This window comes from Pinus tabuliformis, chromosome 3_1 (assembly GCF_031772625.1).
Source record: "Pinus tabuliformis cultivar Carrire ecotype Pingquan chromosome 3_1, CPIR1, whole genome shotgun sequence".
NCBI classification, from domain to species: domain Eukaryota; kingdom Viridiplantae; phylum Streptophyta; class Pinopsida; order Pinales; family Pinaceae; genus Pinus; species Pinus tabuliformis.
The window spans coordinates 474,921,301-474,946,282 of record NC_142301.1 but is presented as its reverse complement, the minus strand read 5'-3'; the positions used below and the strand labels follow the sequence as shown (position 1 = coordinate 474,946,282).

General features: G+C 43.2%; 1 protein-coding gene across 5 annotated transcripts in view; it reads right to left on the bottom strand.

Annotated features, from left to right (window-relative positions):
- Window positions 1-24,982, bottom strand: part of LOC149187843 (putative uncharacterized protein YDL057W) — a 383,231-nt gene that overhangs the window by 341,837 nt on the left and 16,412 nt on the right. For all 5 annotated transcript variants that reach the window (XR_016255791.1, XR_016255792.1, XM_089411483.1 and 2 more), the window contains exon 2: window positions 10,637-10,749. Coding sequence is in view for 3 of the 5 variants with exons in the window: in XM_089411483.1 (XP_089267609.1) it covers window positions 10,637-10,749 (113 nt within the window). In the remaining 2 variants the exon portion in view is untranslated. The remainder of the gene's footprint in view (window positions 1-10,636; window positions 10,750-24,982) is intronic.

The following is a 24,982-nucleotide window of genomic DNA, read 5'->3' as shown; positions in this document are numbered from 1 at the left end:
GCTAGTCAAGAATGTTGAAACAGTCCTCCTGTATCTCAGTCAACCCAAGTCAACACTGCCAAAACAAAACTACATCTTCCTCCTTCCCACGTGTGAGAGACCTGCTCCTCCTATGCATACCCAATCAGACTAGGAGAGAGAAGAATGAGATGATGAGATGAGTGGAATAATGCCACAAGGTCTCCTCCTTTTATATGCCACGTTGAGAATAAGCTAGGGGTGAAAAAAATTGTTTTGCTTGCTGGCCAACCATGACAAATTGTCAAGAATACAAATAAATTCATATCTCCATGAATACATGTCGGGATCGGATGATCGTTAGATCAATCCTACACCTCTCGATGAGAGGAATCCAAGAAAAACATCAGCTGCCATAAATAAGATGACCCGCGTGGAGTTTGGCCCTAGTTGCCAATTTTAACACTCCCTCTCAACTAGGGAGAACTCCATCTGTTAATCCATCTGTTTGTCGGTACTATCTCTACCATCAATGCACTACCCTACACTGCTCTGCTAAACTATGAAGAAGAAGAAGTGATCGAGAATGTATCATACCATCCTCTACTGACCCGAAGTCAGTCCCAGATAAAAGAGTGTCTAATAGCACTCTTACTGACCCAAAGTCAGTTCCAAAATAGAGTGAGTTATATCACTCCTACTGACCCGAAGTCAGTTCCAATTGATCCCAGATCAATATCATCCTATCATAGGGAGTATGGTAGTTACACAATGCATCCATCGGTACTACTAAGATCCCTATCCTCATTTCCCTACTCATTGGCGAGCTGAGACGTACTTCCCATAAGTCCCAGATTGCATGGGTAGGATGTCTCAGCAGGAGAAGGATGAACCACTCTGCCTGCCTACATGTCGCCACAGGGTATCACAGGGGAAGGCTAAACCACTCACCATGTACATAGAAAACCACTAGGGGAAGGCTAAACCACTCACCCTATGGTTGCTCATCGCTCCAAGAAGTACCCCAAGCCCCCCGGAGCTCCCAGAGCTCAATGTATATATCATACAGAACCGAGAACCCTCATAAGAGGGTCTCTCCACGACTCCTAGTCGTTCTCGGAAAGTCAAGAATTTGACCTTTCCCAGGGGCTTCGTCAAAATGTTGGTGACCTGCTCATCAGTCCCAATATGATGGAGCCCTATTGCTCCTCGTTGTACCATATCCCAAATAAAGTTGTACCTGATATCGATGTGCTTGGAGTAATCATGAAATACGGGATTCTCTAATAAATGAATCCCACTCTAGTTGTCACAGAGGATCACGGTAGTATCCAGAATATGACCAAACAGTGCACTAAAGAGCTTCCGCAACCAAATAGCTTCACATGAGGCCATACTCGCAGCAATGTATTCGGCCTCAGCAGTGCTCAAAGCCACTGACTTCTACTTCTTGCTCATCCAGGATATCGAAGCAGAACCCAAAGAGAAACAGCACCCGAAAGTGCTCTTTTGGTCCACCACACTGCCTGCCCAATCAACATCGGAATAACCATGCAGCCTCACATCTCCGGCAATGTATCTCAATCCATGAGTGATTGTGCCCCGAAGATATCTCAGAAGATTCTTGGCACCAATCCAATGTGAGTGATGAGGCTCAACCATATATTGGCTCAACGTGTTGACTGCAAAACATATATCCGGATAGGAGTTCACCAAGAACATCAATGCTCCTATGAGTTGACGATACTCAAAAGCATTTCCCAATACAAGTCTGGCAGCACTACCGCATAACTTCTTGAAGTTAAGCTCCATCGGGGTAGTCACGGGCTTGCAATCCACCATACCAAATCTCTCCAATATCTTCACTACATATTTTCCTTGAGATAGGAAAATTTCTCCTGGCTTTTGCCAGACCTCCAACCCTAGGAAGTAGTGCATCAGTATTAGGTCCTTCATCTCGAATTCGAAAGCCAACTCCCTCTTACATTTGTGAATGAGAGGGTCTACACCAGTCAAAAAGAGGTCATCAACATACAGCACCAGTATGCAAGGCTTATCATCTTCAACCTTAAAGTAAAGGTTCGGACCGGCTTCACTCCTTGTGAATCCCAGCTTCATAAAGTAGCTATCGATCCTCTCGTACCAAGCTCGGGGTACTTGCTTCAGCCCATAGAGAGCTTTGTTCAACCTACATACATGAGATTCCCGATTATGAATCTCAAACCCCTCGAGTTGTTCCACATAGAATTCCTCTTTAATCGAACCATGCAAGAACGCGGTCTTGACATCCATCTGATGTAGGTTCCATCCTTGTGAAGCAGCAAGGGCTATTATCAGTGGATGGTGGTGTATCGAGAAATAGTTGCAAATATCTCATCATAATCCACACCTTTCTTTTGAGAGAAGCCTCGAGCAACAAAGCGAGCCTTGTACTTTTCAGCGCTCCCATCAGCTTCATGCTTGATTTTGTAAAGCCATTTCGAGGTGACAAATGTTTTGCCCTGGGGTCTGGGAACCACATCCCAGACATCATTCTTCATGATGGACTCGTATTCTTCATTCAAAGCATCCTTCCATACTTGATTCTTTACGACTCTTCGAACGATGTAGGGTCGTTTTGAATGATGGTGCTCATAATGGTCAAGTATCCCTGATACTTGGTCGGCTTCTTTCTTTCATAGAAAGTCCCTTTGGGTGCAATATGTCTCTCGGCATCTTCAAGAGTCCCCCTAAGCCATGAGGGCCTCTTCCTAGAAGAGGAAGGCTCTTGCAGAGGAGGCTGAATAGGATCCATAGGTTCTTCGACATCAGGCATCATTTCATCTTCCTTCTCATCCGGCTTCCTGGTGTCAGCTTCTTTATCTTTCCTTAGAATAGGAAGATTGTCAACCTTGCTAAGAGCCATATCTTCGTCAAAGGTGACATCATGACTTATCTCGACTTCCCTTTGACCAACCACAGATTTTATAGCCCTTAGAATTTTCACTATAGCCCACAAAGATTCCTTTCTTTCCAGATGCACCCAATTTGATTCTTTTCTCTTTCAGCACATGAAAATATACGGGACTTCCAAAAATTCTAAAATGAGAGACATCAAGGTTCTTACTAGTGAACATTTCTTCGGGAGTCTTCGAGTCCAATGCTTGATGAGAGCATCGGTTTTGAACATATACGGTGGTGTTCACAGCTTCAGCCCATAGAAACTTCGGAAGCCTTTGATCATGGAGCATGGCACAAACAACTTCCACAATTGTACGATTCTTCCTTTCAGCCACACCATTCTGCTCAGGAGTGTATGGTGTTGTGGTCTCCCTCTTAATGCCAGCTTCTTTGCAAAAGTCATGGAACTCATTGGATTCATACTCGGTCCCATTATCAGTCCTTAAAATCTTGATTCTCTTCTCGGTTTGATTCTCGATCAAGGCTTTGAAGTGACAGAACCAGGTGAACACTTCATCCTTCCTTTTCAAGAAGTATATCCAAGTCTTGCGAGAATAATCATCTGTAAAAGTGAGATAATATAGATATCCTCCCAAAGAGTTCACGGGCATCATACCAGATATGTCGGAGTGAACCAACTGCAAAATGTCAGAGGTCTTGCTATGGCTTGAGGGGAATGGTCCCCTTTTGAGCTTTCCTTCGGCACATCCTGGACATACACCTTCATGCTCTACTTTGAACTCGGGCATCCCTGTCACCATCTATCTCACATCGAGTAGAGCCTTATAATGAAGGTGGGCAAACCTCCGGTGCCATAGTTCAGAATGAAGAGATGTGTCGCAAGACATGACTCCCAATGGACATCCTCCAACTTGATATAAAGAGTTAACCCAGAACCCAAGAGTGAAAGCATCTTTAAAATTATTTTTCCAAACACGTACCTTGCCATCGATGAACGCTACCTTGTAGCCTTTGTCTTCCATTACCGAAATGGACACCAGGTTCTTCTTGAGATTAGGTACATATAAGACTTCTTGCAAATGGATCGTGTTACCCTGATTTAATTGAAGAGTAACATTCCCTACACCCTTAATGGGATGGGTGGAATTGTTTCCAAGAATAATCTCCAAGTTTATCTCTTTCTCTATCAGATTAAAGAGAGCTTCCTTATAACCAGTGAAGTGCCTTGAGGCACCACTATCAATAAGCCAATTGCCCAGCAAGTCCAGAGGAGAGGTGGTGGAGAGGGTCAATATCAGATAATACTCATCTTGCTTATTATTAACAACAATTGATTCATACCTGGAGTTCCTTGCTTTCTTGGAGGGTTGAACATTTCCTTGATTTCCCACATTCCTCTTTCCTTTGCCATTGAACCTGCCATTTAATTGCTGTTGGAGTTGCCCCTAGAGTGATTTTGATCATCATCATGTGATGTGTCCTTTCTATTTGGACACTCCCTCGCATAGTGGCCAAATTTATTGCAAACGAAGCATCTTCCCTTCCTTCCACCCTTCGATCCAGGCTTTCCTTTGAAATGACCTTTAGACCCAGAATTATTTCTCCTTTTGGCATGAGAGGAGAAAGCAGTGGGGTTGCCTTTGCTTGAAGGCATTTCTTGCTCCACCATCCTTGTCTCTTATTCAATGCATCTTGACATCAATTCTTCAAATCCCAGAATTTGAACATTGTTGAGAAGAGTAGTTCTAAATATATACCATTCGGATGGAAGCCCTCCAAGGGTAGTGATAGTTAGTTCCCTATCAGGAATGACTTCTCCAATCGATAGGAGATCATTCTTGATCTTAGTGATCCTTAAGAAGTAGGATTGAATATCCTCGTCCTTGCCCTTCTTAATATCCTTCAACTTATTTTTGAGGAACAAAACTTGATTTGCATCACTAACTTTAAACAAGCTTACCAATCTGTCGTAGATCTCCTTGGAGGTGTTCAACTCAGAAATGTAGGCCACCAGATGCTTGTCAATTGAGTCTCAGATAATCTTCTTCGCTTTGACTTCACCCTTAGTGTACTTGTTCTTTGTAGTAGTCGGTGCATTTCATGGAGGCTCCAGAATTTCACCCCTCACATAGTCCAACACTTTTTGCTCTTCCAATGTCAGATCAAGAGACATCTTCCATCCGTGATAGTCAAATTTCTCACGGAGCTTGTCTTCGGCCAGGAAGTGGGATGAGGAACCAATGAAGCCTTTTGACCTTTCCAACTCTGTTCGATGATTGCTCTTTCACTCTTGCTTAGGCTTTATTTTCACCTCAACTGCGATACCATGTTAAATTATGGTATGTTCTATGCTTAAAAGTAGTTTACTTCAAATTTTCTTATTAGCCCAATATCAATTTCCAGAATAGCAATCACATCAGCATGATAGTAGAATGCAGATAGAACATAAATGTAAATAGTAGAAGACAAACCAAGACAAAAGACTCAAGATGTGGCACCAACCAAGGGACAAACCCCAATGTGGGGAAACCCTTGATCAATTCTTCTTATATTCTTCAATAATTCAACAAAGAGAGAGAGTACAATTACACAAATCTGTAATTTTATGACAGTTGCAACAAAACGCTAACTAGCAAAGTCAAAGCTGGTCAAACAAGTCAGAATTCGCCTCAAGTCAACCTCAACCAACTCGCCCTGCAACAGCAATGATAGACAGCCCAAAACAGTCTGAAAATGGTGGTCAAATAGCAGTCAACGAAAGTGCAAATTTGTAGTCAACCCTTGACAGTCAACGTTGGTCAAAGGGTGGCCAAATAGAGGTCAACGCTTGTTGTCCAGAACTGCGGCTTGCTTGGAAGAGGCTCCCCACACTAATCCGCAGTCAAATATACCCTCACGCTGGTCAACGCTGCTGAAACAGTCCTCCTGTACCTCGGTCAACCCAAGTCAATGTTGCCAAAACAGAACCACGTCCTCCTTCCCACATGTGAGAGACTTACTCCTCCTTACTCCTCCTACGCATACCCAATCAGACTAGGAGAGAAGAATGAGATGATGAGATGAGTGGAATAATGCCACAAGGTCTCCTCCTTTTATATGCCATGTTGAGGATAAGCTGGGGGTGAAAAACATTGTTTTGCTTACTGGCCGACCTTGACAAATTGTCAAGAATACAAATAGATTCATATCTCCGTGAATACATGTCGGAAACGGATGATCGTTACATCAATCCTACACCTCTTGATGAGAGAAATCCTTGAAAAATATCAGCTGCCACAAATAAGGTGACCCGCATGGAGTTTGGCCCTAGTTGCCAATTTTAGCACTCTTAGCCATGGCAAAACCTCTCTCCTAGAGAGGAAAACCCTTCTGCAAGTTTCTCTTATTGAAGCTTCAATTGACAAATGCCAAACCCTAGACCCTTGACAAGAAGATCCTCCAAGCACAAGTCAAGTCTTTCCTGAGATCACTTCTTCTTGCAGCACTTCGTCCTCCTTCTTCCAGCAACTGACAACTTCACTGCAACAACCCTAGTTTCTATGCCCTAGAAGAGATATACTTCTTCTCTTCCTTTGCTTGAGATAGAGACTTCCTTAATCAAGGAGAAGACCTTGTTACTAACCCAACCGAGCTCTCTTTTCTTCACTATGGTTGCAAATCTGGAACATCGGTAGTATGTCTTCCCTTTCTTCGTGTGGAGAATACCTTCAAGAATTGCAGCGTTGCCTGCTCTCTTACCTTCACTTGAGAGTCTCTTCCTTCACTTGAGTAAGAGGCCTAATTGGCACCCTTTTTCTAGCCCAACCAAACCTCTTCGTATGATTGTACTAGGAGGTTAGTTATGATAGCAGATTGAGCCTCCTTCTCTTTGCACGTGTGACTGTAATTAGGCATGAAATATGCTTTGTGAACTCGGTCTTCTATCCCTCCTTCGTTGTAAGAGAGACACCTTTCTTCATCCTTTTTCATACCCTTTTCTCTTCCTTCCTCACTGATTTCAAAGGACTCGCTGCTCTTTGGTGAGGATGAGTGACCCTATATATAGTGGTTTGTCCTCCTCTTTTGGGCCGACTTGATCACTTTAAGCCAACTTGTCTTTCGAGATTCGAATTAGTCCTTTTTATGAGGCTGACATATGGAGGAGGCTTGTGAATTTGCTTGGAGGTCTTCCCTGGACTCTAATACATAAATTTACATGGTGTTACATGCCCTTAAGGGTCTTCAACATTTACTTTGACTCTTTGACTTTCCTATAGCGATGTTAGTGGTGTTGTTGGTTGTTGCTTTGACTCGATGCCACAAGCACCTTTTCACTCTAACATGTTCTAGACCCAAGGTTGCGAGGGAGCCCCCCCCCCCAACGTCCCCGCTCCAAATTCGCGCTCTGGTCAGGATTGCTTCGAGAGCCAGTCAGGAGTGTGCTCCCAAAGAGAGGGAGCGATTTCGGAAGCGCACTCCCGAAAAACAAAAACAAAATGCTCCCTGGTTTTTCAGGAGCGTTTAGTCTTTTCTGTAAAAAAAAATTGCAGTAACATTCCAAATGCAAATTTTTTTCAAAGAAAAAAATAAATTTTGAGTGGGGCAGCCTAATGATCAAACCTATGGCCCTAGTATTGAAATTCTCCTTAATCTTCATTTTCATCCTTTCACTTAAATTTTTAACATTACCATGAAATGACTCAGGGAGCTCGAGAGTGGTTCCACCCTGATTGGATTTCATATGGAGAAAGTAGAATTTTAGATCTCATTCAAAATCCAGCAGACTTATCAGTTTTTCAGGATTTCAAGATTGGGGGGATTGCAATGTTTCCATTGGATTTTGTCATGTATTAGGGTATAGAACTCATATTTAATCAAGAACACCAATCCCTCTATGTACCTTGATGTTAGTGACATTGGTTGTCGAACTCCTCTATCATGATCCTCCTAAAAATGTACGCATCACTTAAACAAAATCTTGACTTGACATGCTATGTTTTTTCTATCTTATGTTAATGCTTTGATGGTGATATTAATGACAAAGATCCCTATACAGATGCAAAGGTAATGACAAAGATACCTCTGGATATTAATGCTTAGAGGGTGATATTAATGACAAAGATCTTGATTTTCCAACAAGACTAAAAAATTAGACATTTCTCGTGGCAACAAGAGGCCCAAGCATTAGCAATAGATAATAGATTTACTTGTCTTTTTTGGTTTCTAGTAGTTTTTATAACTATTGAATCTTTCGTATTTTTGTAAACAATATATGACAATTTAAGTTTGAAGTTGGCAATTATAACTCATTAGTAATGAATTATGAATATGATGCTTCGTGAAAGTTGAAAGTTGTTTCATTTCATTTCATTTTATAACATTTCATTTCATGTTAGATATTATTTGTTGTAATTGTTACACTTAGCTTACAAGTACAACTTTGGTGATCAATGATGATAAATGTTATATATTGAATTATGAAAGTTTGAAACTTTAAGATTGATGAATCATGAGACTCAATATGTTGTATGTTACTATGTTACTAACTTGTGGACGTGGTTGATGAAGATTATAACTTCTAGATGATTGTTGTTATATGGTTCAATCTATGTTTTTTATGTTTTTTATATCTAATTCATCATTCTACATGCTTTTGTTGACATAAATGCATCAAAATATAAAAAATATAAAAATATATATATTATATAAAAAACACTCCCGGAATCGCTCCCAAACTGGGAGCTTCTGAAAATGTTGCTCCCTCTCCCAATTAACTTTGGCTAAGCAAGAAACTCATTTTTATAATTTGCAAAAAATAATATTTCTTTTCTTTTACAAGTACAAAGATCAAAATTACATTTATGAAGACCGAACATAGTTACACTTTCTTCAATCAAAATAGCTAATGCATGAGCAATCAAAATAAAAAGAACTATCAATATCCCAACCCTGATGAGCAATAAGGGTGCTTCATCTTTAGGGGGTCAATGATGCATAAATGAAATCTAGTAACCCAAGCTAATGCAAGAAAAAGAAAATCAATGAAGAAAAAGGTGCACAAGAGGGGTGGTAGAAAGGTTGAGGCAAGGGGTAACTCAAGTCCCATGAGTGCTCCCTCTTTGTATTATAACCCTCAAGGATGATGGAATTTCATAACTAGTACAAATATTGTGGCACCCTCCATGAAGTAAACCACCACCACATCATTGACCACATGCGCCTATTGATTGATGAGTTGGCCTAGAAATTGTTCTCCCCTTAGGATTGGAAGCACCTAATAGAGCCTTTGGATAACCTTCCATACCTAAGCATAGTACATGGTATTGATTAGAAACCCCAATTTATAACAGTCATTGATAATTTAATGGCAGCATGTGTTTGAGATCTATTTGATCCTCTCCAAGACTATTCAAACCCTCTAGATTTAGCCATAGCTCCTTTGAACTTGTTATCTTCAATTATCTCTCACCTCACTTGAAACCATACTTTATTGAATACAATCTTTGGGAGCTTTATTTAGTAGAACCCTTGGAGGGTATTTAGCTTGGGAGTCCTTGGGTTATCTAATCTCCAAGATCTGTTGATGAAGCCTCCCTTGTGGGGATAATACCATTCACAGAAAAGCAGAGGAACAGTTACTAAGGTAACAGTGGTGATTGATCCCATTGTTGTCCTTAATATAGAGTGCTTAGTGAGTCTTTGCACTAAGGTGCTAGATTTTGCGATAACAATGCTAGCACAATATTTGGCTTTGTCGATATTATCAAAGGGAAAAGCTATTTTGATGGCGCATAAACCATGGGAATTTAAAATTTTAAAATTTAATTGTGTGGTTTATTTGAAAGATTAATTATGCTTTCTTTCTTTCCTATTTTCCACTGTAATAAAACGTATTTCCAGGGAAACCCACAGAGCACTTCCCCTCGTTTCAAAGATGGTAACCAGAGTAAACCAGATTCTATAGAAACTCGAAACTTCTGTCAACAATATATTCATTAAGAACTCAACATATCACTAGTGGGAATTGAACCTCAGCAAGGAGGAAACACTCCTCTCAACCATCTGGGCTAGACCCAAATGACATCAACGAGAAGTTTGTTATCTGAATGTTAGATTAGAAATATTCTCAAGTGATTGGATAAATAACTTGCATGCAGGACCAAGCTTGGGATTAAGTTTCTGCCTTGCATCACCGAAGATGGAGTCAAGTTATTGGCGCCAAAGGAGAGGAATAAATAGGAATAATACATATATCTGTTGCGTTATATCATAGAGAACATTATATTTGGCACTATTCTTACTACTTAGTATTGACTAGTAGGTACAGATAGCAATGGGAAATGTTCAAGGAGGGCAGGGCAGGCTCTGTGTAGAGACAGTTTGTCAGAAAAGGAAGATTCTTTTGAAACAGCGCATTGTAAATCCTGAATAAAGATAACATTTGTATATATTTCAATTTTCCTGGGCATTGTGGAATGCTTTCTGAAATATTGTATAATTCTATGTCATGTTATGTTCTGTTCGCTAGCATGTTGTTGTTTCTAACTTTCTGTTCATTATTCGATTATATAATTTGTATAACTGAGTATTCAGAAATCAGATATAAAGTAGAATAATATTTCCACAATAAGTAAAACATTTATCGTATAAATTGAAACAAACTTCATTCTTATCTCTTAAAACATGGAAAATACTGAAATTATTACATTGTATAAATTTGATTTGGGATGTTACAATGTGCAAGTTCTGCAAAGAAAAGTTACAGTTATATGATTATTTAAAAATCTCTAAGTGCCACCTTTGATGATCGAAATCCATGGCAAAGAACAACAAGTTGTCTTGAGCCAGTATCATCTAATACTCCCACCAATTTCTCTCCATGCTTGTTTGGTAATGTGATTCGCTCCTGCACTACACTTCGAATCAATGCTTCCCAGTCAAAGTTATGTAAAAACAAAACGAATATAGAAATAGTAACACTAAAGATCAAAGCACCGGACTCAAGTAAAAATAAAATTAAGATCTTGAAAAAATAACCTTGCATCAAATACCAATATTAAATAAGAGCACTGTTATGAAATAATGTAGATTCTGCTTCAGAAAGATGGTATTAGAGCCATAGAAGTTGTCTCATAACCGAATATAAACGATAATAGCTACAGAACGAATATAGAAATAACAACACTAAAGATCAAAGCACCGGACTCGAGTAAAAATAAAATTAAACTAAAAAAAAAAAAAAACTTACATCAAATACCAATATTAAGATAAGAGCAATATTGTGAAATAAGAAAGGAAGATTCTGCTTCCAAAAGATGGTATTTGAACCACAGAAGTTGTCTCATAACCGAACATCAAAGAAAATAACTACATAATGAGGAAATTTCCCACAAGTGACGAGGGTGGTCCACATGTACATGTTAGCCCATAGGCAGATGTAGGTAACGGCTTAACCATGGAAATAACTAACTATTGCTGAATTGAAATCCTGACCATTTCGAGCGCAAAAGAAATAAATCTAAGATTAGGATGAGGCTAGGAAGGTGTCCCACCTTTACACAGAACAAATACAGTGGCTCCCATTCAAGTAGTACAAAAGCTTCAAATCAGTTAGGCCCACAGCAGGGCAGCCTAACCAAACAGGTAAGTCAGCCCGGAGAGTGTACAAAATTGCACTTGTATAAAAAGCCCCACTTCTCCTCATTCTATAATCAACGTACCAACCATGCACAACACAAGATATGCTACTCATTGTTGATTTCTGGTAGCATCATATGTGTTCTAAATCTCAAGTTTTGCAGGGAGGCTTGGGTACATGTATTCCAAAGAACCCAGAAAGTGTTTTGGGAAATTCCACCCAAAAACAGTTTTATTAAAATAATTAATTATTTTTTATGGGACCCTAAGTCTAAACTTAGGAAAATAAAATAACTAATGGGAATTAATCTAACTGTGGGTGTAACTTCTAGAAGAAGACGAGGATCAAGCATAAATGATCTTAGCCATTGATTAGCTTCTAATCTGGGTCGTTGAATGTCAACGAGAGGATTATTTAAGGACGCTTGAGGGCCATTTGGAAGACACGCAGAGTGAGTTCAGAAGTTCAATTTTCTGAAGCAGAGCAGTTGCCAGGAGAATTTCGATAGTGAGTTTTTGCAGTGAGGGGCAAGGATAGTTTGGTTGGAGAATCTTCTCCTGAGCAAACGATACGCAGTAGAGAGGCAGAGAGTCACTAGAAGGAGGTAGTGCAGTACCCAGGAAGGGTTGATGCTGAGCCAAAAGGGCTCACGTAGAGGCAGCGAAGTCCTCCAAGCAGAAGTCTAAAACTTTGTTGGGTTTAACGTTCTGAGCCGGGAGGGTTGACGTCAGAGCTATGGGAGAGCAAATAAATCCAGCGCTGAGGTGACGAAGGGCCCACGAAGGGGCAGCGCTAAGGTGACGCAGTGACTTTGAGGCTGATGCAGGGCCCACGAAGGGGCAGCACAGAAGTAGCCAGGGAACTCGCAGTTCAGCTGTCGGATCAGCTGAGACTTGCTGTGTAGAGTGAGGTAATCTCACAATTTTATTCTACCAGTCATATTTCTCTGTAACTAGATTGTTGGGAGGGCATCCAGAAGTTATATTCAGAAAACTACTGTATAATAATAAAAACCCTCAGATCTGCTGCACCAGTTTTCCCGCATTGGATTTTTCCGGGGACATTTGTCTTAAAAAACTATCACTTGTGTGTATTTTCCTCTATTGTTCAGTTTCTTGTTTCAGCATATAATTTAATGTGTAGGCTACAGTGTATGTATTTCGATGTTTGTCGTAGGAAACTGCAAATAACTCGTTTATGTAAATCCAACATGTAAGAGAAATATCATTAGTGATGCAGTAGAAATTGCCGAGTTTAAGGAATTTTCACATGGTATTAGAGCAAGTGCAGGTAAAGCAAGAAGAACAGTGCCAGAGAACCCAACGTTGAGCAAGAAAAGAGGTCAAAAAAGCTACAGGAGGCAGCAGTTTGAATCCCCAGAGTGGTTTGCACAATCCAAGCCGGCAGTGTCTCTCTAAGTGAGTCAACAGAGAGAAGGGCTTCCAGATTTAAATCTTGTCGTGGCAGAGGGAGCAGCACTAAAGCCTCAGCATGAGGAAGAGTTGGTGGGATGCAGTTTTTTTGCAGGTCGTTTTGTTGGGCAAAAAGACGTCAGAAGAGAAGAGAAGCACAGTGAGGGAATTTTTCCTCAGTAGACTTCCCGCCAAGAAGTTTGTTCTCTTATTGGCTAAGCAGCAGCAGTAAGAGCAGAGAGGAGCAGTTCGATAGTTTTTTGTGGCAGAGATGGCAACCAGTGGTTTGAGGGATCAGGATAGATTGGACGGAGCATCCAACTATGTCATTTGGAAGGCAAGAATGTCATTCCTTCTAGATGAGCACGCTCTCAAGACATATGTCGACGGCGTGGTGGTTGTGCCTGCAGATCAGAATCTGCTGAAGAAGTACAAAGAAGAAATGGCGAAGGCAAAGAGAATGATCCTTGACAGCGTGAAGGATCATGTATTCTAATTTATGTCACATCACTAGCAGAGGGACTACTAAGGAGATGTTGGATGCGTTATCTACGTTGTATCGAGGATCTTCCGAGCAGCGGAAGATGTACTTAGAGCAGAAACTAAGATCTGCACAGATGCAGAAGGGGGAACAGGTGATGAGCCCCAAATTTGGTAACATTTTGGGCTCATTTGGCCTACTTACCCTTGCTCAACCCTTCATTTTTCATCAGTTATGCATCATTTCTAGTATATTTATGTTATTTGTGCGAAGTAGGGCAGTCATTATTCCTAGGTGGCTAACACATGTTTATTTCAGGTTTTTTTGACATTTAATGGAACAAAACCACGCAGATGAGGGCTAGGAGACAGCCAAGATGGGATTGAGGTTTTGTAGGAAGGTTGTCCATAGCATTGAATGGCCTTCCTCGTGATCTCCACCCCAATTCCGAGCTCCAACAGCAACCACCACCAAGCTAGAAGGCAGCCAAACGGATTGTGAGGAAACAGCAGATTACTCTTAGTTTGGACAGCCAAACCCCACTAATTTAGGAGGCCAGCTTGGCCCTTGTAATGTATAAATGATGAGGCTGTAGCCTTCGATGGGGACTTTTGAAACTTTGTTGTTTATTCTGGACTACGAGCTGATAGCTCTGTTTTGCTCTTTGTAAGCCATTTTTTGCATGTTATGAGACTTATGACTATTATCTTTTAATGAAAAGCAGGCAGATTTGAGTTCAGTTATGAGTTCTTAGAGGAGCCATAGCTCTCGGGGTTGGGCCCAACCTGAGAGCAATAGGCCTCCTTTCTTTGTATTGTTACTTTTCTTTCAGCATTGTATTTCTTTTCCTTTACATGCATTTGGAAACACAGTTTGCTGAGTTGAATTTTTTGATGTGATTAAGTAGGTTAGTTTTATGAACAAAATTGCTTTCAGTAGTTTAGATTAGAGTAAGGAGATTAGAGTTAATCAGAGCTCCAAAAAGGGTTGATTGCACACTCTCTTCCACCTCTGTTTAGAGATTGGAATTGCAGCCCGTGCCACCCACCAAAAACACTGCTTTACATGTTCATGCAAGCTTTGATGCAATGTTCTCGGTTGTAGCAGCACCCATGCATTCAGATCTTGTGGAATGAACCTTTGTTTCAGTACCATGCAAGAGTTTCCTTACAAAATCACGTTGTTGTTCTATGGTTTTATAAAAACAGTTAGAATAGGTTGATGAAATCTCGGTTTTGTGCAAGACACGGATGATTTGTTTCATTTACACTGTGCAGTATTTCTCCCTCATTCCCGTATCCTTCTAAGCCGTGCCTAGGCCATCCACTCATCCCTCAGTTAGACCACTTACCTCCTAAACTCTTCTATCACCCACGTGATTCTACCTTTTCGGCCTTCCATTTCCTCTTACCTCCTCTAGACCCACCAACTTTAATCACCCCCTCTTCATCTCATCTCTCTGTCCATAAGCCATCACAAGCTCCCCTCCTCCCTCCTTGACCATCCATATAGCCTCTTCCACTCATCCATCACCCAAAAATCCTATTGCAGAACATCCTGTAGGAATTAGCAGACTTCCTGTAGAAATCCTGAACATCCTGTAGAATCCCTGCAGACTTCCTGTAGAAGCTTGTAAACACGGTTGCCAAGCACCTGAACGTTATGAACTTCTATGAAAGGATGCTAGGGATCCCTTAGACCCTCTCTGAGCCTTCCTGACCTTTTCCAAGCATTTCCCTCCTTGATCTATCCCTGCACAGTCAAGACCCAGTTAGAAGCACACACATAATAATTCCAACAACTTGAAAAAAAATACAAAAACATGTTTTCTTTAGATCAAAGTAGTCTAGACACATGCACCTCACCTTCCTAGAAGTAATGGCACCTCTTCCAGTATTTTTGCATTCCCACCTTTGCATCAGTAGAACTAGCTGGTAGAATTAGGGTTTGCTAGGGTTTCCATTTCTTGTTGGCTTTCAGTTCCTTCCTGCAGTAGGTTAATTTCCTTTGAGATAGCTTTCGTTCATCGGTTAAAAAGCTTCTTCTGAGAACTCATAGAAGTTGGCTTGAGCCCTAGCGGACTTGTGCCAGCTGACCAAGTGACAGCTGCGACAAGAGCTAGTACTTGTGCATACAGCACCGTCGCTTCCAAGTTTGTTACGAACTACCGGGTTGATAAAATTAGAGAAGGAAGCCCCAGGAGTTGTAGCATTATTGCTACAATACTGGGGCTCACCATCTTTTTGGCGCCGTTGCCGGGGAAGCGTCAGAGTATTAGTAATTGTTGCTTTTCTTCTATTTTCCTACTCTCGCCTTCTGCCAAGTAGTTTACTTCATTTCCATTCTGCAAAAGTAGCATAGACATTTCCTGCTTTCATAGATTAACATTTCAATTCTGCAATTTCATTTTTGCAAGCGTAGATTAGCATTTCAATTCTGCAAGCGTAGACTAGCATTTCCATTCCTGCAATTTCATTTGAGCAAAGTAGATTAGTTCTTTCCTGCTTTCATTTCAATTCTGCATTTTCATTTCCGCAAGATAGTTAGTTGTAGATCAATCTGTTTCAGTTTTTCCAGGTACCAGAGAAAAAAAAAAAAAAACAAAACAAAACAAAAGCAATCAAAAGTCTTTCCATTTCATGCCTCGTAGGAATCGAGATAAAACAGGCAAATTCTTACCCAACACCCCCACTACATCACTGAGTCACCCTTCTCTCTTCTTCGATGACAGTGATCCAGAAGAACCTATAGGTGAACCTCCTGAGATATACGAAGATCCTATAGCAGAAGAAGAGTTAGAGACCATTCCATCTGAAGCTATGGCTGACAATAGGGGAGAAGATGAGAGAATAGAAGGTGCCTTCCCCATCCGAGAGACCAATGGAGACATGAAAATGAAGAACATTAGCCCCTCCGCTTTACCTCACTTCCATGGACTGACTACTGAAGATCCTGATACCTTCCTGTTTGAGTTTGTTGTCCTTTGTCGAACCTATGACTATACTGAAGATGAACAGAAGTTGAAACTCTTCCCCTCAACCCTTAAGGATGCAACATTACGCTGGTTCATGGGCTTACCTGGGAACAGTATCACCACTTGGGCTCAGATGCAGCAAGCTTTCAATACCAAGTACCGGGACTACTGTAGGTCCAAGGAAACCAAGGGAGAAATCTTTCGGATGACCATGGGAAATGATGAGTCCTTAGAGGATTACGAGGAAAGGTTCCAACTTAGCTATAAACGGGCCAGGTGCACACTTGACCCTGAATCCCTCAAGTTGGTCCTGCTCCGAGGAGTCCCCGAAGACCTCTTAGATACCCTTCACATGTTAGCTGGAGGAGATATTTACCAACTGCCTTATGAGGACATAAAGACTGTGTTTAGAAACCACTCTAGGGCAGCCCGGAAACGAGGTAGAGGAAACCTCCTCTCAGCTAGTATTCCTTTCTCCAAACATGAGTTTGCAAATCAATTAGAGGATCTCAAAAGTGAGGTGAGACAGACCATTGCCATGCAACTTGATACATTCAGGATCCAGCAGAAGAAGGAAAAAACTGAGAGGGCCTTGGCTATCTTCTGCCCTAGGTGTACAACGAGACACCCTAAGAACGAATGCCCATTACATTCGGTTGAAGTATGTTTCGTTTGTGAGGAGGACCACCCCACAAACCAATGTCCAACCTTACCTGGGCTTAAAGCCATGTATCAAGGGACAGAAGCCCCCACCGAACCTCTCTATTTCTTCAACCAAAGGATGCCACAAGGACCTAGACCTTACCAGCAGGGGATGCAAGGGGCACCCCAAGCTTATTACAGCCCCAACCAATCTACTCCTATGCCTTCCTGGGGTCCCCCTGCTCATCCTTCCTAGTCTGTGCCTCCTCCATGGTCTTACCCACCTCAGTACCATACTCAACCCACTACTCAGTGGTATCACTCACATGCCCAACCACAGCCTCAGTGGAATGCACCTCAATCGGGGTGGAGGCCCCAGTACAACACTCCTCCCACCATTTTGCCTCCACCACCAGTTCAACCACAACCATTACCTCCTGCTCCTCCAAGGCAACCTCAAATGCCTGCTCAACCGAACCCGAACCCCAACAACAGACAAGCCCAGCAGGTATATACTGGGGAAACATCATGCCCTACCTATGCTGTGGAGATCCAGGAGATCAATCTGCGATCTGGAAAGACTCTTCCGGATCGCCAACCTCCTCCCCCAGAGGACGAGGAAGACAAACAGGAAAGTGAACCAAAGGCTATTCCATCCTTTCCTGAGAGACTAACAGCCACCACACAACCCAACCCAGAGGAGGATGAGCTTCTGGGAAAGCTCAAGCAGTTGTGTGTGAAAATACCACTTCTCCAAGCCATCAAGGATGTGCCAATATACAACAAATTGGTTAAGGAAAAGTGTTTCAGACACCCAGGCAGGCGAAAGAGGGATGCTTCAACCATCAATGTCATAGGACAACTGTCTGACCTTATGTTGGGACAAGTCATCTGCCCAAAGTACCTAGATACTGGGAGTCCTGTAGTAGATGTCCACATCAATGGCACCATCATACCTCACACCTTGATTGATTTGGGGGCTGCCATTAATGTGATGACCAGGGATACCATGCTCAAACTCAACCTTCAGGGTTCCTTGAGGAAGACCTCGACAGTCCTACAACTAGCAGATCGCTCCACCGTGACTCCCGAAGGAATTGTGGAGGATGTCTTGGTCTCTGTTGACTCTTGGGAATACCCTGCAGATTTCTTGGTGCTGCAACCAAAGGCAAAGCTCACTGGATATCCTCTTATTTTGGGAAGGCCTTGGTTAGCCACTGCAGATGCTTACATAAGCTGCCGTGCAGGAAACATGACCATCAAAAATGGTCCTATGTCCAAGCAGCTAGTCCTATACCCTCCTGCCCAACCCTCATTAGAGCATGACTTACCACTTTGGTTGGAGGAAGGAGAAGAGGATGAGGTGTACTCAGCACCTTTGTGCACCCTAGACACCACTAGGGGAGACCCCCCAACCGAGGATGATTTGATTGAGACCTTGATCCAGAATCCACCTCCCAGTGCACTGACCTTAGAAGAATTGGTGGAGGATGCCCAAGCCAACACCTTAGTGGACCTCTGTGCGACCAACCCTGTCACTCCCAGAGTCAAGAATGTGGAGTTCGGCCCTGAGAGAACGTTAAAGATCAGCTCCTCCCTATCTCCTTCCCAGGAAAAGGAGCTGTGTAGTCTATTGGCCAGTCATCTAGATGCTTTTGCTCGGAGCTATAAGGAGATGAAAGGAGTCCATCCTTCGGTTTGTACCCATCACATCTACATCAAAGAGGATTGTAAACCGGTTAGGCAACCCCAGAGGAGGATGAATCCAGCCCTTAAGGACATTGTCAAGGAAGAATTGCAAAAATTGTTGGATGCCGGATTCATTTACCCCATCTCTGATAGCGAATGGGTGTCCCCTCTGGTGTTGGTTCCCAAGAAAAATGGGAAGTGGAGAATCTGTGTGGACTACCGAGCACTGAACAAAGCTACCAAGAAAGACCATTTTCCTCTACCTTTCATAGATCAAGTGTTGGATGGACTGGCAGGAAATAAGTTTTTCTCTTTCCTAGATGGGTTTAGCGGGTACAACCAAATCCAAATCAGCCCGGAAGACCAAGATAAGACCACCTTCACTTGTCCTTGGGGTACCTTTGCCTACCGAGTTCTTCCCTTTGGGCTATGCAATGCTCCTGCTACCTTCCAGAGAGCCGTCCTGAGCATCTTTTCTGAGCTGGTCCATGATGCGGTGGAAATCTATATGGATGACTTCACTCCTTATGGGTCCAACTTCCAGGAAGCATTGTCCAATCTGGGAAAAGTCCTAACCAAATGCATTGAGATGAACCTGTCCCTTAGCCCTGAAAAATGTGAATTCTTGATGACTGAAGGGACCGTACTAGGCCATACCATTTCTTGCCAGGGGTTACAGGTGGATCCTAACAAAATTGCTCTCATCAAGAAGGTTCCACCTCCCCAAAAGGTAAGGGATGTTCGGAGTTTCTTAGGATTAGCAGGGTATTACAGGAGATTCATTAAAGACTTCAGCAAGCTAGCCTCACCATTGTTTGCCTGTTGGCAAAAGATGTGGAGTTTAATTGGACTGACAATTGTCAGAGGGCTTTGAATGAATTAAAGGACAAGTTGGTGTCTGCCCCAATCTTGAGAGGTCCAAACTGGGCCCTACCTTTCCACATCCACACTGATGCCTCGAACAAAGCCATAGGGGAAGCCTTAGGACAAGTTGAACAAAAACTTCCGTATGCCATTTGCTTTGTTAGCAAAAACTTATCCAAAGCAGAACTGAATTACACTGTAACCGAGAAAGAATTCTTGGCTGTGGTCCATGCACTGAACAAGTTCCGACATTATATCACTAGCTATCAAACATTTGTACATACTGACCATGCTGCAATTAGATATTTAATGAATAAACCAGATGTGAATGCTCGTATTATTAGATGGTTACTTTTATTGCAGCAGTTTGATTTGACTATCGTTGACAAACCAGGTAAGGAAAATGTTGTTGCTGACTTTTTATCTAGATTGGATTTATCTACAGATGAGGATGGAACAGTGGATGACCAGATGCCCAATGAACATCTGTTTGCTATTTCAGTACTCTCTCCATGGTTTGCTGATATAGCAAACTACCTCATTTCAGCACAGTTCCCTCCGCACCTATCCTCTAGAGAAAAGAGCAGAATCATCAGAAAAAGTGCCTCATTCACTTGGATCGGGGGCAACCTGTTCAAGCTTGGCCCTGATCAGATCTTAAGGCGTTGTGTAAGGGAGGAGGAAGTCTTTGATATCCTCCTCACCTGTCATGATGGGCCTTGTGGAGGACATTTCGCAGCAAAGAGGACTGCCTTCAAAATCCTGCAGGCAGGTTACTATTGGCCCACACTTCATCAAGATGTCAGAAGGTATATCAGCCAATGTGACCGATGCCAGAGAATGGGGAAACCGACTCAAAGGGATGAGATGCCTCTCCAACCTCAAGTGACTCTTGAGCCATTTGAGAAGTGGGGTATGGATTTTGTGGGTCCAATCAACCCTCCTTCGAGGCAAAGGTCTTACATCATTGTGTGCACCGACTACCTGACAAAGTGGGCAGAAACTAAAGCAATCAAACCAGCGACAGAAGAAAAGGTGGCTGAGTTCTTAAGGGAAAACATCTTCTACAAGTTTGGCTACCCAAGAGAGCTAGTCACCGATCAAGGAAGCCAGTTCACATCCAACTTGATTGAAGACCTACTAGCTCATCACAAAATCAAGCATAGGACTTCCACCCCCTATCATCCTCAGGCCAATGGGCAAGTGGAAGTCACCAATAGAGCATTGGAAGGGATTTTGACTAAGGTGGTGAGCAGCAGTAGGAAAGATTGGGCAGATCGCCTGGTTGAGGCCACATGGGCTTACAACACCACTTGGAAGACCACAACCGGCTTCACACCTTATGAGCTGGTCTATGGGAAGAAAGCTTTGCTGTCAATTGAATTTGAATACAACACTTTGAGGATGGCAGCTCAGCTGGACCTAGATCTCAGCCATGCCCAACAAGAAAGGTTATTGCAGCTGAATGGACTGGACGAGCACCGAATGCAGGCCCTCCTTCACTCAGAAGTGGTTCAACTTCAGAGAAAGGTGTGGCATGACCAACACCTCAATGACAAGCAATTCCAGCCAGGAGATTGGGCATTGTTGTATGATTCCAGGCATAAAGATTTCAAGGGGAAGCTGAGAACCAGATGGCTGGGACCATATGCAGTGGAAAAATGTCATGACAATGGATCTGTTCTTATTCGGACCATTGATGAGGAGGCCATCCCCATGCTTGTCAATGGGCATCGACTGAAGATCTACAGGAAACCTCTCTCAAGACAAGAGTTCATCAAAACTGTGGAGAAATCAGTGTTGGTCATAGAGAAGGGTTTTGCCTCTGTTTTGGGCATACCCTGAAAGTTCAAAAAAAAAAAAAAAGGGGAATAAAAAGAAGAAAAAAATAAAGATCCTTGGGTGAAAACCTTTCTGAGGCTCCCAAGGCAGGTGGTAGGGGTGAAAACCTCATTGAGGCGCCCCTATTGTCTTTCAAAAAAAAAAAAAAAGGATTTGAAAAAGATCCTTGAGTGAAAACCTCTCTGAGGCACTTAAGGCAGATGGCAAGGGTGAAAACCTCATTGAGGCGCCCCTGCTATCTTTCAAAAAAAAAGAAGAAAAAAAAAAGAAAAAACAATAAGCAAAAAAGACAGGGACAGCAAGTTTATAATGTGGCAATGCATGCAGGTTGCAGGTATTCTATGAAGGAGAGGAGGTCTCTCAACTCAAAGTCAAGGATCCTTATCATGCTGCCAGGAGGCCTCACCAGCACCTCCTCCAAAAACACTCATCTTCTCCAAGGTATGGGCACGACTTCATCACAGCCTAGTCTTCTACAGGAAGCTGCAGACTTTCTACAGGAAGTTCTGTATTTCTACAGGAAACTTCCTGTAGAAGTTCAGAACGACCCAGAATTCATTGTGTGGGGAGATCTAACGACCAAGGTTCGACATGGAGGCATGCAAGCTACTATTTCCTCCATCACACACTGTTGTCACCTCCTGCTACCACCCCAGTTGACATGCAATAAAAGTACCTGCACAACCAAAACAAATCGTTGAGTTATCAAGAGGAAACGATTTTTAAATGAAAAAAAGATGCTGAGATGCCATGCAATACCCATCACAGCTATCCAAGGGCCCTGTGAGCGTGATCGTGATGCCATTGTCTTCATCGTTCAGCATGCACCCGAGGAGGAAAAACTGCTACAGGACATGCTGCAGGAGTCCCGTAGCAGTTAAGCCAACTAGAGTGTACACCATTCAATCCCCTGCAAAATGCAACGATAACGCGGGCACATGCAGCCGAATCATAAGCTTCATCGTTAGCGGCCTGTGAAGAGGAACCTCCAGGCCTGTGCAATTAAGCAGCAGCAAGCAAATCTAGTCATCGTCGTCCAAGAGCCTGAAAAATCATGTCGCGGCCGCACAGGTAAGTGCCTCGCCCTTTCTTTCGTCGAATTACATGAATATTACTTTGAAATGTTTGCAAGTGTGAAGTGAATGGGTTGAGCGGTCGTATGGCCATTCGACTAGCCACGTCGACCAGTCAGATGGTCTAGTCGGATGTGTGAAAGGTGGTCGTGGAAAAAGGAACGGGTAGTGGACACGTGAGAGCCATCCAGTCGGGGAGAAGCACGTTTTAACAGAAATGACGGCGGCGGATCTGCGGGGAATGATGCGGCAGTCAGGGAACTTGCAGTAGAATGATTAAGTGACGTCGTCCAACGGTCCGGCAGGGACAGCTCACCCCCGCGCCACGGATTCCGCCGGATTCAAATCTATCGGCTAGATTGCCACCCCACGCATTTATCATCAGTCGTTTGAAAGTCGAGTGAGCATCCGGATTCCTCTGAAGCTCGACACTCCAAGTCTTCGGCCGTTCGAACGTCTGTTAAGCAGCACAGAGAGCGCAGAACCACTGCAGTGTTCTCCAGAACCCGTGCGTTGTTTCTACAGGAAAGCTGCTTCTACAGGAAGCTCACTGCCACGGGAAAATTGGGCTCTTCACGTCAAAGGTGGCGAATTAAAAAGGTAAGCCTGAACCTTGCCTCCCATGCAATTGGTTTCAAGGGTGGCGGAGTCGACGTTCTACAGTCTACTCATAAAGGAATGCAAGGATTGTCTGCCGTTTGCATGAATTGTCGTCGGGGTGTATGTAAAGTCTCCTACAGGATATAATTTGTAATTAAGCTCTGTTAAAGCTCATCTAGAGATAGTCTTCGTGAATTGTATGCGTGGCAGAGGTGTAATTCTACGCTCTGTCCCAAAAGGCTAGTCTTTTTGCATCTGCCACCTCCAGCCAACGTAGCAGTTTTTCACCATGCCGGGTGGGTTCATCAGAAAGGAACCAACCGACTCCAAGAAACTAAGAGAGAACCCTGAGGTGGTGGAGCTGTTCACCCGCGCGCAATGGATGTCGTTCTGCGACAAATTGCAGGGGTATGATGATGAGGTGGCAGAGGAGTTCTTGCGGGCTCTGAAGCCGAAATCAAAGACATTGGCCACCGTCAATTTCAAGGGTTTGAGTCTCAAACTCACCCCACAGTTCATCAGCCGAGTTACCGAGCTCCCAATGGGGGTACCATGGGACAAAGAAGAGAGGAAATTAGGCCAACAGGCTAAGAAGGAATTCTTTCCACCAGAGGAGCAGTTCTCGGAAGATAAGAACAGGGTTCGCAGGACTAGCTTACTGCCACTTTGGAGCGAAGTCAGCCTCCAAATTATGAAATACATCACCTGCGAAGGTCGGTTTAGCATTGTGTATGGGTACCATTTTCGGCTACTCACAGAATTAAGGCATCAGATGGACCTACCTGTAGAAAACAAATTAAGCATTCCCTACTTTCTACTGCAGTCTATGACTGAATGTGCCACCAAGTTGAGGGAAGGCACACCAGACCAGGTAGCTCATCACGGGCTCATTAAGCTCCTCGTGGAGGATGCACTCCACACATACAAAGTCCCTCTCTCATGGGAAGCCTTCCGAAATCTGACCAAGGATGGCAATATAAAAATGTTGACTGAAGAGCTTGGTTCCTCCAGCAGCGAGGAGAAGGAGTCAGTACCCGCAGGGAAGAAAGAAAAAGGCCAAAGACCCACGGCCAAAACACCAAAGACAGAGCAAAAGGAGAAACAAGAGAAAAAGGGTGCCAAAGAGAAAGAGGACACACCCATATTGACACCCCGAGAGAAGAGATTACAAAGCAGGGTGGACAAGACTGAGCAGGTCCACATCAGCAAAGGCACCTCGACAGCAGCCTCGACCAAGTCAAAAAGTAAAACACCCTCAGCAAAGCAAACTAAAGCGCTGCCACCTGTTCCTAGAGGAAAACCGAAACCGGCTTCTACAGGAAGCCCGAAATCAGCTGAAAAAGGGCCTTCTACAGGAATCCCTGAGAAAAGAAAACCAAAGGAAAAGAAAGCCGACGTTCTTGCAAGGGAGGCAGCAGCTGTGCTGGCCGCCCTCAGTACACCTCCTAAGCCCAAGGAAAAGAGAAAGAGGGAGGCCCCTCTATATTTTAAAGCCAGGAGAAGTGTGAGAATAAAAACGGGCAAGCCACAGCCTCCATTCAGCAGCCCAATCACTATAGATGATGCCCCTACTTCGCCCAAGGAGAGGTCCCCCTCAAAGATATCAGTCACCTATGAGAGGGGGAGCCCGAAAACAACTACTTGGAAAGAAAGATTAGACCAATTGGCTTCAAAAGCCCGGCTACAGGGTGCTGAGGCTGCTCTACAGGAAACCTTAGCCCGGCTTAAGGAAACAGAGAGAATGGAAGGAGAAGCACCCTCATCACCACCGAGGGAGGGCGAAGTAGAGCCACCAAGAGAAGAAGAAAAAGAGCACATTCCGGAGCCTAGCCCTCAGCCAAGTCTGAGCTCATACTATAACTTCTTGGAAGCTGGTAAAATTATACCACAGAAATTCACTGTGCCACTATTCTTTGCATTGGAGGAAGA